This window comes from Oncorhynchus keta, chromosome 24 (genome assembly GCF_023373465.1).
Source record: "Oncorhynchus keta strain PuntledgeMale-10-30-2019 chromosome 24, Oket_V2, whole genome shotgun sequence".
NCBI classification, from domain to species: domain Eukaryota; kingdom Metazoa; phylum Chordata; class Actinopteri; order Salmoniformes; family Salmonidae; genus Oncorhynchus; species Oncorhynchus keta.
Window position 1 is genome coordinate 14,004,423 of NC_068444.1, and position 19,724 is coordinate 14,024,146.

The window sequence follows — 19,724 nt, forward strand, 5'->3', positions numbered from 1 at the left end:
TATTTAACTAGGCAAGTCAGTTCAAATTCTTATTTACTATGACGACCTACCCCTGCCAAACCCGGACGATGCTGGGCCAATTGTGCTCCACACTATACCTCTGTGTGTGTGTGTGTGTGTGTGTGTGTGTGTGTGTGTGTGTGTGTGTGTGTGTGTGTGTGTGTGTGTGTGTGTGTGTGTGTGTGTGTGTGTGTGTGTGTGTGTGTGTGTGTGTGTGTGTGTGTGTGTGTGTGTAAAAACATACTGTAGCACACCATACTGTTAGTTGAATAAGCAATGATCCACTGTAGGCACTGTACTCATCGTGCCCAGTTGATGCAGTGCTCCCATCCTGAATTGAATTAATTGAAATGGTATTGACCCTAACTCTGACAGTATGATCTGTATGTGTCCAGGAAACATCTGTTAGATGCTCCCGTTCTTAAACAGGTCACACCATATTCAATAAGTCACTCCAATGACCTGATGAAAGGGGAGGAGGGGGATGGGGATGGGAGGAAGAGGATAAGAGAGATGTGTGTGTGTGTATATAGAGAGAGAGAGCAAGAGAGAGAGAGAGGATAAGAGAGAGAAAGAGAGGAAGGGGGTAGAGGATAAGAGAGAGAGAGGCACAGGATAAGAGAATGACAGAGAGAGAGTGGGGAAGGGAGAGGGAGAGAGGGAGAGGGGGGAAGGGAGAGGGAGAGGGGTAGAAGATAAGAGAGAGAGAGGCACAGTATAAGAGAATGACAGAGAGGGAGAGGGGAAGGGAGAGGGAGAGAGGGAGAGGGAGAGGGAGAGGGAGGAAGGGAGAGGGAGAGGGGGGAGGGAGAGGGAGAGGAATAGAGAGGAAGAGGCACAGGATAACAGAACGAGAGAGGGGAAGGGAGAGGGAGAGGGAGAGGGAGAGGGAGAGGGAGAGGGAGGAAGGGAGAGGGAGGAAGGGAGAGGGAGACATAGGAGGTTCCTGTAGGTGTAAATTAAGGGTTGAACAGAGACAGAGAGTCAAGGTCCAATGCAGAGGATGAAAAAGAGGGAGGAGTGGGAAGTGAGACGAAAAGGGAAAAAAAGAGGGAAGGTTATAGGGAGTAGCTCCGATTTCACTGGTGAGCCTCAGAACTCTGAAGTGAAGACAGTAGAGGAAACATCCCTGTAATTCACTGTTTCCATTGGGGTTCCTCCACAGTAACCAGGGATTACCTCATTTCCTGCCTAAATATACCATGACCGGCAATCCCAGAGAACAGACAGGAATGAGTTCAGGGTCAAAGGTTACTGTGCCAAAGAGAAGCCAGTGAACGGAGGTAGACCCCTACCCAGAACACTGAGTGTATCCCAAATGGCAATATTTTCCTTACATAGCGCACTACATTTGACTAGATCAGATAGACCCAGGTCAAAATTTGTGCACTGACTATATAGGGAAAAGAGGCAAAAATGGTTACCAAACATTTCTATCAGGCTCCCTCGCCTATTGACTGTATATGAACAGAGAGGAAGAGACAAAGCGAGAGGGTTTACACTGCCCAAAATCTTATTACGAAAATAAGACCATGAAGTGAGGAATTTTGGTACAGAGGTCAATGATAGTGTCAAATCCAATTTAAAAAATTGAATTGCTAATTTGCTACATGAGGCTTGTTTGATCGAATAGAATTTTTGCAATGGTTAGGTTGTTTCGAATGAACTCATAATAGTGGAAGCATGTGGCATTTCGGCCATTTTGAAAAAAAATCAGAGTTGTGCCTGTCGTTCAGAAGCGTATCTGCCCTCTCATTGGCTGCTCTATAACAGGACTGAACAACAGTTACAATACTTCTAAAACGCATGCAGAGCTACAGCTTTAAAAAAAAAAATGTTAGACGGTACATTTATCTCCATAACAGCCTTGTGTATTTGGCAATATATTAAGATAAACACTCCACTGATCTTAGTGAGCTGCTGTGGTATGAAGATACATCCCTCCTAATCCCCTGATAAATGCATGCTAAGAAGGATATAGCGTACATCCCTCTAGTTGGTAGCTCCCCCACATCTCTACACTAGACAGGGAAGGAAAATCAATCTGTGTGCATTCATTTAACATCCCATCTGAGTCCAAAATGGCATGCTATTATTTATAGTGCACTACTTTTGACCAGGCCTCGTATGGGCTCTGGTCAAAAGTAGTGCACTCTGTACAGAATAGAGTGGCATTTGGGATACCCGCTGTGTGCATGCATTTAACATCCAGACTCAGGTCTTTGGGTTTCGAGAGCTGCACTCCACTTCAAATTAGAACAATCCTTTTGGGAAATATGCGACGAAGCTCGAGTCGAAGTAAATAAAATCCCAGAGGACCTCCGTCTGTCTGTTCTTATACTGTTAACTGGATTCATGGCAGCTTGTTGTTATGGATTTCTGAGACTCTCTCTGAGCTAATACCCAGAACGATCATTCAAACTAACTGAATATTGGTACACTTCCTACAAATTGCTCAACATGTTCACTGTCAATACAAAGCAGCTGCTGCAATGTTCACATGGAGGAACCATACAGCACTTCAGTTCTTGTTTGTAAATGGTTTATCTTTTGGACATCTTGGAGGAAATCTCTGGTAATCTGAACCCCTGAGAGGAGAATAAGTGGACCAACCTCTAACCTCAATACGTGCAGATCCACATTGATATACTATAGGCCGATGTTGTCCAGCTACATGGGCTTGCATCATCCTCCAAAAGGAACCACAGCCCCAGAAAGGCTGCCTCTGCCTCTCTCAGGGCACATTACAGAGCCATGCTGTAGGGGAGAGACCCCAGCAGTGGGACGTCTGCCCTGGATCAAAGGAAAGTGTAGGGGGCCATCTATGTGAGTGGACCCCAGGCAGGGCCTGAACTCTGTGGGGAGAGTTGACCCCCTACTGGGCCCTGATGGTCCTATCTCCACAGGCAGGTCCTGGGTCTGTTTAGAATATTACAGATGTGCCTGGTTGGAGCTCAGACATTACAATACAAACACAAACACAATGTATGATACAACAATAAGCCAAAATCATTCACACAACCCCATATCATCCCAAAAGGCAACCTATTCCCCTACATAGTGCACTATATAGGAAATGTTATGCCATTGCAGACAGAGTCCATGACTCCCACTGTGTTCCTGTCTGACTAATCATCTACACCTAAACACATTCACATTCTTTACAACAGTCATTAGACCACTGCAGAGACGTGAGGATGCAGGGATCATGTTTCATTTTGATTTCGGTTCCCTATTCCCAATGTAGTGCACTACTTTTGACCAGGACCCATAGAGCTTTGGTTTAAAGTAGTGCACTATATAAGGAATAGGGTGCCATTTGGGATGTATACTTAGACTTGAGTATCCTGCTCTAAATGGACTATAGGCAGACAGTAAGGCGCAGTGGAGGTTGCTGAGGGGACAACGACTCATAATAACGTCCGGAACAATGCAAATGGTATGGCAGCAAACAACTGGAAACCATGGAAACCATGTGTTTGATGTGTTTGATACCATTCTACTGATTCTGCTCCAGTCATTTCCACGAGCCTGTCCTCCCTCATCAACCTCCTGTGCAGCAGGGTAAAGACAATAAGCACACCAACAGACTGTTGAACCTGACTAACTCTCTGCAGATGTCAAAGCCAAGCTGGACCATTATTCTCACGCTCTGCAGATCAGAGAAACACCCATCATTAAAAACAGGGTATTTCTTTGAGGACAGATTTTGAAGTACCACAGAAGGTTAGGTTCGTGGATAAAGGGTAAAGCAGTCTGGTATGGCCCCTCGCTCACTTTTCTCGGACAATTCTCTGGGTGATAATGGTGGGAACAGTAGGAAGCCAGCCTGTGTGTGTGTGTGTGTGTGTGTGTGTGTGTGTGTGTGTGTGTGTGTGTGTGTGTGTGTGTGTGTGTGTGTGTGTGTGTGTGTGTGTGTGTGTGTGTGTGTGTGTGTGTGTGTGTGTGTGTGTGTGTGTGTGTGTGTGTGTGTGTGTGTGTGTGTGTGTGTGTGTGTGTGTGTGTGTGTGTGTGTGTGTGTGTGTGTGTGTGTGTGTGTGTGTGTGTGTGTGTGTGTGTGTGTGTGTGTGTGTGTGTGCACACCTGCATGTGTATGTGTGTGTGTGTGTGTGCATACCTGCATGTGTGTTTGTGTGTGTGTGTGTGTGTGTGTGTGTGTGTGTGTGTGTGTGTGTGTGTGTGTGTGTGTGTGTGTGTGTGTGTGTGTGTGTGTGTGTGTGTGTGTGTGTGTGTGTGTGTGTGTGTGTGTGTGTGTGTTTAAGTAATGGTTCGATAGTATTGCAGTCATTTGTAAGTGACTAATGCAAAGTGGAGGAAAATAGCGTTTTGTCATTGATTTAAAGAATCCTCCTCTGAGAGTATCCAACAGAAAAGGCTTGAGTCCAGAAATAGGCTCTGACTCTGACTCACAATGTTTAGAACTGTAACTTTATCAATCATTTGTGTAAATGTAAAAAAATATATATATGGGAATTCAGAGTCAGAGTGACTAAATGATATTTTCTTCCACAGTGCATTAGTCACCTACAAATGACTGCAACTGCAGGCAAATCCCCGATGTTGCAGCCGTTAGTTGGCATTTATACAGTAAATCAGGGAAGCAAGGGTGAAGTGGCATTGTGCAACAATGGAGAGTAAAGAGTTTGTTGCATCCCTGTGTGGAAATATTGAGTGTCAGTTAAGGAAAGCAGTCAGGACTACTCCCCATGTGAACAAGAACCAGACCCCGAAACAAGGGGTTAAAATAATACACACACACACACAGGACACACACACACAGACACACACACGCACACACACAGAGAGAGAACCATTACATGCTATGGTTACCAGACCTTATACAAACTTGGTGTAAAGGCCATAAAGGCCTTAGTTGGCATATAAAGCATAGGCAGTGTCATGGGTGAGTCTTGACACATTGAAACACAAGTAGAAATTAACAACATAGATGAGACAACGCATTATATCATAACAGTAGACATGATTAAATTGTTGATGTCATGTGATATAAGCAATGAAGAAGAACGTAATTGTTGTTTAAATACATAATTAGATGTAATGCTATGGGTCATTAACACATTGAAATTGCGTTTGCTGTATACATTGAAATAAATAATAATAGACTTAGCAGTCTTATCAGTTCAGCTGTGTCCCGGTCTTCCCGAGTGGGAAGGGTTAAAAGTTTCCTTGCTCGTTTACTAGGTGAGGGGGAGAGGAGAGCCGTGTCTCACAGCCCCTCCCCTCTTTAGCTATTGATATCCCCAGCATGATTCTCCAAGACGTTGTCGACCAGATCATGGAAAAGAGACACAGCTTTCTAGACATGACTGCGCTCGTTTAGAACATCCGCTGCCTGCACCGTACACGGACACCGTACAGAGAGATTAGAAGTGAGTGAAATAAACGGTGCTAGGCTATATAATATATCTAATTCTGGGAAAACCTCTGCGCATATAACACATTTCCATGCGCTCGTGTGAACGGTAAACAGGAGTGTCGTATATTATATCTGTATTTGGAGGGGAAAAAACGAACTAATAATGGTCAAAAAACGAACGGATGACATGACAGACAACTTCAAGAACGAGATGAGAGTGAACAGGCTGACGGTCGCATTCCGTTACTCCAAAGACGCACTCGAGAACGTCAGAGAATGAAAAGAGCTCCAGAATACAGTAAGTTTAACTGATTTATTTGACTTTAATGGTGACATTCACAGTTATTACTTGCATTGAATATCATATCCCTGAAACTACAATATGTGCATGGGTTTGGTGTCAAATATGGGAACAGTCAGCATCTAAATGTTGATAAAGAGATTCATTTTTATCGACAGACCCCAAAAAATCTCCATAACGCGCGTGCTCGAGCAAGAATTCGATATATTGCATCGCATCTCAGTGGACATCGACAGAGAAGTTAAGGTTTGATGACATATGCTACATCATAGATGTTTTAATGGATTTTAACATCTTCCATTTCATCATTAGAGCAGACTGTTCATGAAATTGACCGGCTCTGGTTTCACGGAGGTCGCCTAGCGTTGCCCGCAGTTCTCCGGGGAATTTGACAGTTATGTTGCACATTGTAAAGGCCTCAAGTTCAACTGCCCATGATGCATCCGGTGGAAATATTACTGCCAGGGCATAGGCTATGCATAGGCACAGAGACAGGCCTAGACCTGGCCATTCTGCCACCCTAGGCGAGACAAAAAAAAAATCCCGCCCTCCTATACTTAGAATAGTCCCAGTAAGCAAAATGACGCTGAAAAGACATCTAAAATACATATTTTTCCAGACATTGAAGTTAGGTTCATTTTAGCATCTGAAAGAAAGGTGAAAATAGGTATTTTACCGAAGTTTAAAATGCATTCCGTTATAAGGTTCATTTTCGGTTCTGAATGAAAGTTCAAGATAAAGGTCATTAGAGTAAAGTAGTGTACAATACAGTACATTATACTCTAATACTCCACTGTGCTGTACTATTGTACTGTACTGAACTATACTTAACTTCTATTTACTGTACTGTTTAAGTTTAATTTATTTGCACCAAAAAAAACAAGTGATAAAACAAAAATAGATATACATATTTTTTGCTGTAGTATAGAGTTAGGAAGCAAGCCTGATAAACCAAACCACTAATCTTTCTGATGACACCAGCCGATTTCATCACTTTGCTGCAGACAAATTGAATATGATCTTTACAGGAAAACTTTTCATCAATTAGAAAACAAAGGAATCTAGTGGATGTGACCCCCAATTGAGATTCTTGCTCTTTTTTTAATCTTTTTTTTTTTTTTACAATATTTCTTATTCTTACTAGTGAAAACAATGAAACTTGATTTTTTTGTTTTTACATTTAAAGATCATTTGTTAATCTGGAACCATTCAGAAAATTCAGAGTTGGCTTCATTAATTAGTGAATCAATCAATTGGTATCATCAGCAAAGAAAATGTTAAGTGATATAGATTAGGAATAACAAAGGTCCAATATTCCAACCCTGTGGGACGCCACAGAATATCTTGGCCCTTGCAGATGCACATATGATTGCATTAAAAAAAAATGTTCTCTATCATAAACATAACTATATAACCAATTATATGTATAATCATGAAAACCATAATGCAATCATGATAAATCTAAAAACATGACAAGAGCGTATTTAAAAAAAAAAAAAACTTTATTTAAGTAGGCAAGTCAGTTAAGAACAAATTCTTATTTTCAATGACGGCCTAGGAACAGTGGGTTAACTGCCTAGGAACAGTGGGTTAACTGCCTATGAACAGTGGGTTAACTGCCTGTTCAGGGGTAGAATGACAGATCTGTACCTTGTCAGCTCGGGGGTTCCAACGCTCTAACCACGAGGCTACCCTGCCGCCGTATAGAGGGGTTGGGCTGAACGCGGAAGACACAGTTGAGTAGATTCAGTTGGACAACTGACAAGGTATCCCCCTTTTCCTTTCACTTTGCTTTCCCTGTTATTATTGTTCAGGACTGTAAAGATTGTATCCACAAGTTGCAAAAGAGACAGAGTTGGCTGTGGAGTAGTTTTTATGAAAACCATATTGGTGAGTAATCCAAATAAAATCACATTTTATTTGTCAAATGCGCCGAATTCAAGAGGTGTAGGTAGACCTGTGAAATGCATACTCACAAGCCCTTCACCAACAATGCAGATTTAAGAAAAAATACACTACAAAAATAATAATAAAATAAAGTAACGAATAATTAAAGAGCAGCAGTAAAATAACAATAGCATGGCTATATACAGGGGGTACCGGTACAGAGTCAATGTGCGGGGGCACCGGTTAGTGGAGGTAAATGAGGTGATATATACATGTGGGTAGAGTTATTAAAGTGACTTATGCATTGATAATAACAGAGATAACAGCAGTGGTCCTTCTGTAGCTCAGTTGGTAGAGCATGGCGCTTGTAACGCCAGGGTAGTGGGTTCGATTCCCGGGACCACCCATACGTAGAATGTATGCACACATGACTGTAAGTCGCTTTGGATAAAAGCGTCCGCTAAATGGCATATATTATTATTATTATAGTGTAAAAGGGGGGGGGGGGCAATGCAAGTAGTCTGGGTTTTCACTTTGACCGGTACTGTCTGTAAACATGCAATAATTCATATCGAAGGCCATTTGTTATTTGATGGGGAGCCATTTAGATTAGGCTATTTGATCAGAGAAACAATGTAAAAGGTGTCTGTCTCATGACGTTGTCGTACATTTCTATCTCCACTCCAGCCTGTAGGCTACAGAAAAGGCCATACACTCGTTATGTTCCATTATTATTTTGATGGAACTTTGGTGGAGCATCACAGCGGTGCGTCTCTCCAACAGCACTCTGGAGAGGTGCGCTCAGCATGCACAAGCTAAATATTTCATACCCCTATTTTTGACAATGTGGGCACTGCTTATCACACTGCTTATCAGCGCTCACCTAAATAGCCCATATGCTACTGGGTGAGAGAAATTATCATTCTTTCTGGGCATACAGTGCATTTGAAAAGTATTCAGACCCCTTGGCTTTTTACTCATTCTGTTATGTTACAGCCTTATTCTAAAATGGATTAAAATGTTATTTTTCCTCATCTATCTACACATAATACCAATAATGACAAAGCAAAAACAGTTGTTGTTTTTTTTTAAATGTGTGTACATTTATATAAAAACATTTTCTTTTTTAATTAACATAAGTATTCAGGCCCTTCACTCATTATTTTGTTGAAGCACCTTTGGCAGCAATTACAGCCTTTAGTGTTCCTGGGTATGACGGCACAAGCTTGACACACCTTCATTTGGGGAGTTTCTCCCATTCTCAAGCTTTGTTTCAGGTTGGATGGGGAGCATCGCTGCACAGCTATTTTCAGGTCTCTCCAGAAATGTTCGATCGGGTTCAAGTCCAGGCTCTGGCTAGGCCACTCAAGGACATTCAGAGACTTGTCCTGAAGGCACTCCTGCATTGTCCTGGCTGTGTGCTTAGGGTCATTGGCCTGTTGGGAGATGAACCTTTGCCCCAGTCTGAGGTCCTGAGCGCTCTGGAGCAGGTTTTCATCAAGGATCTCTCTGTAATTTGTTCCATTTATCTTTCCCTCGATCCTGACTAGTCTTCCAGTCCCTGTCGCTGAACAACATCCCCACAGCATGATGCTGCCACGACCATGCTTCATCGTAGGGACGGTGCCAGGTTTCCTCCAGAAGTGACACTTGGCATTCAGGCCAAAGAGTTGGTCTGAGAGTCTGAGAGTTGGTCTGAGAGTCCTTGAGGTGCCTTTTGGCAAACTCCATGCAGGCTGTCATGTGCCATTTACTGAGGAGTGGCTTTCGTCTGGCCACTCTACCATAAAGGCCTGATTGGTGGAGTGCTGCAGAGATGGTTGTCCTTCTGGAAGGTTCTCCCATCACCACAGAGGAACTTTGGGTTCTTGGTCACCTCCCTGACCAAAGCCCTTCTCCCCCAGTTGCTCAGTTTGGCTGGGCAGACAGCTCTAGGAAGTCTTAGTGGTTCTAAACTTCTTCCAAATACATAGGTATTTGTCTTGTCCAGAAGGGATAGTGCAGTGTGATGTCGATTGCATTATCTGTGGACCTGTTGAGGCGGTACGCAAATTGAAGTGGGTCTATGTTGTCAGGTAAGGTAGAGGTGATATGATCATTGACTAGTCTCTCAAAGCACTTCATGATGACAGAAGCGAGTGCTACGGCATCTATGCCTCGACACAATCCTGTCTCGGAGCTCTATGGAAAATTCCTTCGACCTCACGACAGCCTTTCCAAATTACGTCCCATCAATTTAATTCCAATCAAGTTATAGAAACATCTCAAGGATGATCAATAGAAACAGGATGCATCTGAGCTTAATTTTGAGTCTCATAGCAAAGGGTCTGAATACTTAAGGTATTAATAAGATATTATTATTATTTGTTATTTTTTGAAAAAATGTATAAAAACCTGTTTTTGCTTTGTTATTATGGGGTATCGTGTGTAGATTAATGAGGAGAATATATTTTTTGTAATCGATTTTAGAATAAGTCTGAAACGTAACAAAATGTTGAAAAAAGGAAGGGTTTTGAATACTTTCCGAATGCACTGTAATTATGTGAGGTTTTATGTATTGTTGGAGGTGCGTCTTGGTCAGTTTAGCTTGGAAAATGCCTCCCTTATCAAGCAGCCGCTATAGGCAGCCGCTATCGGCAGCCGCTATAGGCGGCCTTCAATTAATTTCAATGTGTACAGGCTTCAATTCAGTAAAAAGTGTTTTCTGGGTTCTCTGTTTTGTTTTCAATATGACTAAAATGTATTTTTCTCTCTGTAGGCCACACAGATTGACAGGTTGACCACTGAAAGTCAAGATGGCCCACCTTTTCCTAGCCAGCAAAATCTCTATTCCAGATGACTCTATCAATAAAAATGCACCGAAAGTCCCCAAAAGCGCCATGAAAATGCCCACATCTACCTCTGAGAAAGTCACTACAGAGAAATCCAACATCAACAACCACAACAAGAAGGACCGTAGCGTTGTTGTGAAGACCGTCCCATTAATCAACGAGGTGCAGCTGACAGCGGCCACCGGCGGGGCAGAGATGTCGTGCTACCGGTGCACCGTGCCATTTGGCGTGGTGGTCCTTATCGCCGGTATTGTGGTAACGGCCGTGGCGTACACGTTCAACTCCCACGGCTCCACCATCTCGGTGCTGGGGCTGGTTCTGCTGTCGGCTGGGCTAGCCCTCCTGGGGTCCAGTGCTGTCTGCTGGAGGGTCCGGCTTGGGAGGAAGAAGGACCGGAGGAGGGAGAGTCAGACGGCCCTCATGGCCAACCATGGACTATGCGTGGTCTGAGCCCTGAGGGAAGAGAGGGACTGTTAAAGTTTGAAGTTTCAACTATTTGTAGTCAAGGTGCCGCTGTGGCCTGAGGGGACGACATGGACAGTGGAACTGTGGGACTGTTAAATGGAACAATTTGAAGTTTGAACAAAAAGGTATCGAATGACAAGAGACTGGAGAGAGTTTAGGGATGTCTGAGCTGGTTGGGTATGAAGGACTCACACATTATCAAAAACAGATGCTTAGCTGAAGGACTAGAATGGGCTAGAAAGTCTAGCTGCTTTGTAGGTGAGATACTATCCGGAGAGACTATATACCTAGAAAGCAGGAGTTGGAACTGAAATTAATTTCCAAATGTTGACCCATATTTTTTTCATTCTGTTCCGCTGTTACGACCAGCAAAATAATGTTCTGAACTGGTTTGAACCCCCAAAAAGTACAGTTTTATATCGTTCCGTTCTGTTCCTTCAAATCAACAGTTGTCTACATTTAGCTCATTAAATGACTTTACCAATCAGTGTGGATGCGACTGAAATATTGAGGAGAGAGCGACAGAGGGTTGAGGAAGAGGCTTGAAGTGCTAGGCATCTTGTTATGACATGCATGATCTGAATTTAGGTCCACAGAATTATACCTATGAGGAGCGGCTTCTATGGAGGAACATTGAATGTCGTTTGAGCTAGTTAGCTAACAAGTTTGAGCTAGCTATCTAACAAGCTTGTGTATGCACCAGAATTAAAAAATACGTCTTACCTTTTTGTAGTTAATCAATCCAATGTGAAACGTGATAACTAGGCATTTAGTATCTAGCATTGAATAAGTGCATCCATTCTTCTCTAACTGATTGAAAATCTCTCTCCCTATCTTCTGAATTCCGCTTGTAATGTCAGTCAGTAGCCTATGCTAACGTCAGTACAGTATCCTATGCTTCGGAGGGGGCAGATAGCCTAAACACACACACACACGGGCAAATTTTCAGTTTGCAGGCAGACACTGGAATAGGTTTCTGAGTGACAGAGTGAGGGCTTTGCAAAGGTGCTTAGTTGTGTTTAGAAATTATTATTTTTAAATGCTTGGAACATAAAATGACGTTATTAACCGGTTCCCATGCTTTTAAAATAAAGGTTCTGTTCCGGAACAGTATGGATCCCTTTCGTTCCCGGTTCTGTTTCTGTTCCTTGTAAAATTAAGTTATTTTCCTTTTTTCTGTTCTGTTCCCTGAACTGGTTCCAACCCCTGCTAGAAAGACTAGCTGTTCTGTAGCTAAAATACCATCTGAAATTCTGGTGGTTTGTTCTCCCTGGACATTTGAAAAGACCAGGATCAAGATCATGGAGGTAAATAGGGATTATCCAAAGATGAGTTATTGGAAAGTAAGGATGAAGTAGGGTGAAGTTGCCCCTAGATTCTAATCCTGAGTCATTTTAGCATTTTCCTCACTAATGGTTAAGGTTAGATTGGGGGAGGAGAAGCTGATCCTAGATCTGTACCTAGGAGAAACTTCATCCTGGAGCAGAAAGGAGTGTTACACGGTGGACCATGATTCTCCATTCTACTATTCTCATGCACATCACGTGATGTATCTGTGACTCTATTGCTGCTCTGTTGATGTTTCAAGTGAACATGTAATAGGTACTTAATGTTATGTTTTAGATAAGTAGTAGACTGGCTGACTTTTCACAGTCAAAGCTCACTATGACAATGTAAAGTGAACTTGTAGGAAGTGATTGCCTAATGGAGTCAAAGTATCTCTCTCAAGTTCGATATGCACAGCTTTTAATGCTTCCCTTTAAAACAGTGCTCATCATTTTAAATAACAATACAATATACCTTTGTAACTGCCTAGTATGCAGAAAATTGATTCATTTAATACATGTTGTGCCAAATGTGCAGTTTTTCATTGTTAGACTAGAGCTGTGGCTAAGCAAGTTGTGGTTTCATTGAAAATTGTTAACAAATATAGCATTGTACTCTGGTAAAGTTGCATTTTCATGCTATTTATGCCATATCCATTGACATATATTTGGAATATTTGTGCCAATAAACTTAAAGACACAAAATGAATGTGCCAATCATCAGTCAATCAATTAACCAATCAAATTATATTTTATTTGGATGTCTCTTTGAACAAAAATGTCAGTAACAAACAGACATTTTACTTTACTTTCTAGGTTTTTTATGTATGTAAGTCATGTTTGGGGAGTGGGAAGGGACTGGATAGTGGGGAAGTGGGAGGGGCTGGACAGTGAGGGGGTTGGAGGGGGTTGGACAGTGGGGAAGTAGGAGGAGCTGGAGGGTAGGGTAGGGGGCTGGACAGAGGGGGGGTTGGATGGGCTGGACAGAGGGGAAGTGGGAGGGGCTGGACAGTGGGGAGGGGGCTGGACAGTGGGGGGCTGGACAGAGCGGGGTTGGAGAGGGCTGGGCAGAGAGGGAGTGGAAGGGGTCTGGACAGTTGGGGAGTGGGTCAATTGATAATTGTTAACAAATATAGCATTGTACTCTGGTTAAGTTGTATTTTCATGTTATTTATGACATATCCATTGACATATATTTGGAATATTTGGGCCAATAAACACAAAATCAACGTGCTAATAATCAATCAATCCTTTAACCAATCAAATCATATTTTATTTGGATATCTCTTTTTTGGATATCCCTTCTGGAAAGTAGGGGAAGGGGCTGGACAGAGTGGGAGTGGAAGGGGGCTGGACAGAGTGGGAGTGGGAGTGGGCTGGACAGAGTGGGAGTGGAAGGGGGCTGGACAGAGGGGGGTTGGAGTGGGCTGGACAGAGGGGGTTGGAGTGGGCTGGACAGAGTGGGAGTGGAAGGGGGCTGGACAGAGGGGGGGTTGGAGTGGGCTGGACAGAGTGGGAGTGGAAGGGGGCTGGACAGAGGGGGGGTTGGAATGGGCTGGACAGAGTGGGAGTGGAAGGGGGCTGGACAGAGGGGGTTGGAAGGGGGCTGGACAGAGGAGGAGTGGAAGGGGGCTTGACAGAGGGGGGTTGGACTGGACTGGACAGAGTGGGAGTGGAAGGGGGCTGGACAGAGGGGGGTTGGAGATGGCTGGACAGAGGGGGGTTGGAGAGGGCTGGACAGAGTGGGAGTGGAAGGGGGCTGGACAGAGGGGGGGCTGGAGTGGGCTGGACAGAGTGGGAGTGGAAGGGGGCTGGACAGAGGGGGTTGAGTGGGCTGGACAGAGTGGGAGTGGAAGGGGCTGGACAGAGGGGGTTGGATTGGGCTGGACAGAGTGGGAGTGGAAGGGGGCTGGACAGAGGGGGGGTTGGAGTGGGCTGGACAGAGTGGGAGTGGAAGGGGGCTGGACAGAGGGGGGGTTGGAGTGGGCTGGACAGAGTGGGAGTGGAAGGGGGCTGGGTGAGGGGGTTGGAGTGGGTTGGACAGTTGGGGAGGGGATGGAGCTGGACAGTGGGGTAGTGGGAGGGAGCTGGATAGTGGGGAGGGGGCGTGACAGTGGGGGGTGGAAGGGGACTGGACATTGGGGAGGGGCTGGACAGTGGGGGAGTGGGAAGAAGCTTGACAGTAGGGGAGTGGAAGGGGGCTGGACAGTGGGGAAGTGGGAGGGGACTGGACAGTGGGGGAGTGGGAGGTGGCTGGACAGTGGGGAAGGGGACTGGACAGTGGGGTAGTGGGAGGGGACTGGACAGTGGGGAAGTGGGAGGGGACTGGACAGTGGGGAAGGGGACTGGACAGTGGGGTAGTGGGAGGGGACTGGACAGTGGGGAAGGGGACTGGACAGTGGGGTAGTGGGAGGGGACTGGACAGTGGGGAGGGCGCTGGACAGTAGGGGAGTGGAAGGGGGCTGGACATTGGGGGAGGGGCTGGAAAGTGGGGAAGTGGGAAGGGACTGGACAGTGGGGGAGTGGGAGGGCACTGGACAGTGGGGAAGGGGACTGGACAGTGGGGTAGTGGGAGGGGACTGGACAGTGGGGAAGTGGGAGGGGGCTGGACAGTAGGGAAGTGGGAGGGGCTGGACAGTGGGGGAGAGGGGGAGGCTGGACAGTGGGGAAGTGGGAGGGGGCTGGACAGTGGGGGAGAGGGGGAGGCTGGACAGTGGGGAAGTGGGAGGGGCTGGACAGAGGGGGAGTGGAAGGAGGCTGGACAGTGGGGAGAGGGGGAGGCTGGACAGTGGGGAGTGGCGGGGGCTGGACATAGGGGGAGTGGACGGAGGCTGGACAGTGGGGGAGTGAAAGGAGGCTGGACAGTGGGCGAGTGGGAGGGGCTGGACAATGGGTTAGTGGGAGGGGGCTGGACTTTGGGTTAGTGGGAGGGGCTGGACAGTGGGTCAGTGGGATGGGGGCTGGACAATGGGTTAGTGGGAGGGGGCTGGACAGTGTGTTAGTGGGAGGGGCTGGACAATGGGTTAGTGGGAGGGGCTGGACAGTTGGTTAGTGGGAGGAGGCTGGACAATGGGTTAGTGGGAGGAGGCTGGACAATGGGTTAGTGGGAGGGGGCTGGACAATGGGTTAGTGGGAGGGGGCTGGACAGTGGGTTAGTGGGAGGGGACTGGACAGTGGGTTAGTGGGAGGGGGCTGGACAGTGGGGGTTAGTGGGACGGGGCTGGACAATGGGTTAGTGGGAGGGGCTGTACAGTGGGTTAGTGGGAGGGGGCTGGACAGTGGGTTAGTGGGAGGGGGCTGGACAGTGGGGTTAGTGGGAGGGGGCTGGACAGTGGGGTTAGTGGGACGGGGCTGGACAATGGGTTAGTGGGAGGGGGCTGGACAGTGGGTTAGTGGGAGGGGGCTGGACAGTGGGTTAGTGGGAGGGGGCTGGACAGTGGGGTTAGTGGGACGGGTCTGGACAATGGGTTAGTGGGAGGGGGCTGGACAGTGGGTTAGTGGGAGGGGGCTGGACAGTGGGTTAGTGGGAGGGGGCTGGACAGTGGGTTAGTGGGAGGGGGCTGGACAGTGGGGGGTAGTTGTATTTATAGTGTGTGTTCACGTTGCTTAGCGTCCCTTCAACACCAGAGCAGATAATAAAATCATTGGGTTGCGTCACTGTGGGGCCACCCGCTACAACACATTGTCGCCTCCAGAGCGCTAACACTAACTACACTGGAATGGCACACGCATGGAATACTATGCTGAGAGAAAGAGAGAGAGAGAGAGAGAGAGGATGGGAGAGAGAAAGATGCAGAGGGTGAGAGATCAAGAGGAAGGGAGAGATAGAGAGGAAGGGAGAGATAGGCAGAGGGGGAGAGATAGAGAGGAATGGAGAGAGAGAGGCAGAGGGGGAGAGAGATAGAGACGAAGGGAGAGAGAGAGAGGCAGAGGGGGAGAGAAATAGAGAGGAAGGGAGAGAGAGAGGCAGAGGGTGAGAGATAGAGAGGAAGGGAGAGAGAGATAGAGAGGAAGGGAGAGAGAGAGAGAGTGTGTTGCATCACCCTGACACCGGAACAGGAGAGTAATGTTACTGGAGGGTAATGTAACTGCAGGGTAATGTAACTTCAAGGTAATGTAACTTCAGGGTAATGTAACTGCAGGGCAATGTAACTGCATGACAATGTTACTGTATGGTATTGTTACTGGATGGTAATGTAACTGGAGGGTAATGTTACTGGAGGGTAATGTAACTGGAGGGTAATGTTACTGGATGGTAATGTAACTGGATGGTAATGTAACTGGAGGGTAATGTAACTGGAGGGTAATGCTACTGGAGGGTAATGTAACTGGAGGGTAATGTAACTGGAGGGTAATGTAACTGGAGGGTAATGTAACTGGATGGTAATGTAACTGGATGGTAATGTAACTGGAGGGCAATGTAACTGGAGGGTAATGCTACTGGAGGGTAATGTGACTGGAGGGTAATGCTACTGTATGGTAATGTTACTGGAGGGTAATGTAACTGGAGGGTAATGTTACTTGAGGGTAATGTAACTGGATGATAATGTTACTGGAGGGTAATGCTACTGTATGGTAATGTTACTGGAGGGTAATGTTACTGTATGGTAATGTAACTGGAGGGCAATGCTACTGTATGGTAATGTTACTGTATGGTAATGTTACTGGAGGGTAATGTTACTGTATGGTAATGTTACTGGAGGGTAATGTAACTGGAGGGTAATGGTACTGGAGGGTAATGTAACTGGATGGTAATGTAACTGGAGGGTAATGCTACTGGATGGTAATGTTACTGTATGGTAATGTTGCTGTATGGTAATGTTACTGGAGGGTAATGTTACTGGATGGTAATGTAACTGGAGGGTAATGTAACTGGAGGGTAACAAAACATTGATTAAATGTGAAGTGATACAGTTGTAGGTAAGTCCTGATGTCATCTGTAGCCCTGGGTGAACCCTAAGGGTCTATCGCAAATTGCACCCTATTCCCAATATAGTGCACTACTTTAGACCAGGACCCTATAGAACCCTATTCCCTATATAGTGCACTACTTTAGACCAAGGCCCTATAGAACCCTATTCCCAATATAGCGCAGTACTTTTGACCTGTAGTGCACTACATTGGGGGGGCAATTTGGGATGTACACTAATACCAAAAGTGTGATAGTCAGATACAGTATAACCCTATACATTCATGCCAGCCTGAGTTCCAGTCTGCTTGTGCTATTATGCCAACTGCCTGTCACTCATTGTCATGACAATGACAACAATGGAGTACACAAGAGCACAAACTGATCTGGGACCAGGCCATAACCCTGCTGGTCTCTCTAAAGAAGATCAGGACTATGAAAAGTACAGCCAAGACACAAACGACTTGACCCGCTCTTCAGAGGTACTCGTTTCAAAAGCGAATCCATTGCAGAGTATTGTTTTTCAAACCGCTTTTAAATTCATTCCGTACTCCTTTTACAAGGTACAAATGAAAATATGAAAACAGGAAACTCCTGGCCCTTTCCCAGAGGCGTGGTGTGAAGTTCCTCGATATGAGTGACAGATATACTGTCTGACTTGAGTTGAGTTGTCATTCTTGATTGACCCATTGTACTTTTGTTGGAGAATAAGTGTGTGTGTGTGCGCTTGTGTGCACGTGCGTGCGTGCGCGGTCGTGCGTGTGTGTGTGTGCGTGCGCATGTGTGTGTGTGTGTGTGAGTGTGTGTGTGTGTGTGTGTGGGGGGGGATATCCCTGTTCCCTCCCTTTACTGAGAACCTTGTTGGTGTCGGATTCAGTAGACAGAGGTGTGGCAGCAGCGTTCCCCATCCCTATCACACACACCTCGTTCGCTGGGAAAGGGCCTGGCACGTTACAACAGGGAAATGGAAAAGGTGTTGATGGGGGACTAACTATTAAAAGGGCTGAGGGATCAGAAAGAGAACAGGAAGTAGGTTAGTGAGACTGTGAGACTATACACCCTTTACCAAAACTTTGAACAATGCCCCACCCCTCCACCCCAAGGCCCCACCCCTCCGCCCCAATGCCCCTCCACTCCGCACCAAGGCCCCCAGATGCCCATTGTCAGCGCTGGGCACTGCTGGGAAGCCCTCTATTTATTTAAGTGAATACGATCCTTAATAAATCGCTTCACACCTCTGCAAAGGGCTTTAAAATAACCCCGTTCTCAGTCAGCATTGGTTATATAAGTATAGTCATATCAGTGGAGGAGGACTATGACACAGTGCTATTCGCAATCTGATGTTTGCTGCAATTCGACAAAAGTCTAGATTCGACGTGAGTTTGTGAAAAGATGCATTTATAGTGTTATTATAACGTATTCCGTTAGTTACATGTTTGCAATATTACACAGCAAACCAGATTCTGTGAATCTGAGTCTTCCCATTGCCTGTCTCCGGCAAGTCTAGTTGCTATGAAGTAAGAACACACCTGCTCCTCTCCTCTGCCAGGGTCAAGGCAACCATGTCACAATAGGAACACAGTGTCTGACCAATTAACTGTGTGTGAGTGTGTAAGTGTGTGTGAGTGTGTAAGTGTGTGTGGGAGTGTGTACGTGTGTGTGTGTGTGTGTGTGTGTGTGTGTGTGTGTGTGTGTGTGTGTGTGTGTGTGTGTGTGTGTGTGTGTGTGTGTGTGTGTAAGTGTGTGTCTGAGTGTGCAAGTGTGTGTGTGAGTGTGTAAGTGTGTGTTTGAGTGTGTAAGTGTGTGTGTGAGTGTGTGTGTAAGTGTGTGTGTGAGTGTGTAAGTGTGTGTGGGAGTGTGTACGTGTGTGTGTGAGTGTGTAAGTGTATGTTTGAGTGTGTAAGTGTGTGTGTGAGTGTGTGTGTGAGTGTGTAAGTGTGTGTGGGAGTGTGTAAGTGTGTGTGTGAGTGTGTAAGTGTGTGTTTGAGTGTGTAAGTGTGTGTTTGAGGGTGTAAGTGTGTGTGTGTGAGTGTGTAAGTGTGTGTTTGAGTGTGTAAGTGTGTGTTTGAGTGTGTAAGTGTGTGTGTAAGTGTGTGTAAGTGTGTGTGAGTGTGTGTGTGAGTGTGTAAGTGTGTGTGTGTGTAAGTGTGTGTGTGAGTGTGTAAGTGTGTGTGTGAGTGTGTGTGTGAGTGTGTAAGTGTGTGTGTGTGTGTGTAAGTGTGTGTGTGAGTGTGGTGATTGTCCTATGATCTCTTTCTCATAATGTAAAGACATGCTTTACAGTATATCAAGTCAGTGTCTGGGGATAGCAGAAGTTTCTTATCTCGGGTGGACGTACTTGTTCATACCCCAGATTGTATTGATGCTAAAGCATGGTTACACTGTTATTTATAGGTGTGTTTAAGGTTATTCACGTGTGTGTGTGTAGCATCCCAAGATGTTTATATGTAAACTCATGCTGTTGAATGTTAATTGAACAGGATGTGAAAGGGCTTCTTTCCATTGGTCAGATGCATGATGGGTATTGGTATTGAAGACACAGACAGAGACAGACAGGGTTGGTGTGCTACCGGGTACAGTAATGATTGAAGCCTGGCTTTTCGTTTGAGTTGATGAGGCTTTTAGTTCA

The 19,724-nt window shown here is 45.7% G+C and overlaps 2 protein-coding genes across 3 annotated transcripts; one reads left to right on the plus strand and one right to left on the minus strand.

The window, feature by feature from the left end:
• Positions 1–5,258: 5,258 nt before the first annotated feature.
• On the plus strand, positions 5,259–12,891 carry LOC118374165 (transmembrane protein 100-like). 2 transcript variants are annotated; one of them, XM_035760539.2, is made up of 3 exons: positions 5,259–5,675; positions 5,837–5,924; positions 10,324–12,891. In XM_035760539.2, the coding sequence occupies exon 3, from the start codon at positions 10,361–10,363 to the stop codon at positions 10,844–10,846; it is 486 nt and encodes a 161-aa protein (XP_035616432.1). In that variant the 5' UTR covers positions 5,259–5,675; positions 5,837–5,924; positions 10,324–10,360; the 3' UTR covers positions 10,847–12,891. The 2 variants fall into 2 exon arrangements, with proteins under 2 accessions (XP_035616432.1, XP_035616431.1); XM_035760538.2 differs by lacking the exon at positions 5,837–5,924.
• Positions 12,892–13,020: 129 nt separating this feature from the next.
• LOC127911386 (uncharacterized) lies at positions 13,021–18,003 on the minus strand. The gene is made up of 3 exons (XM_052477854.1): positions 17,946–18,003; positions 13,517–15,017; positions 13,021–13,249 (listed from the first exon to the last, which is right to left on the minus strand). The coding sequence occupies exons 1-3, from the start codon at positions 18,001–18,003 to the stop codon at positions 13,021–13,023; spliced, it is 1,788 nt and encodes a 595-aa protein (XP_052333814.1).
• Between the last annotated feature and the right edge of the window lie 1,721 nt (positions 18,004–19,724).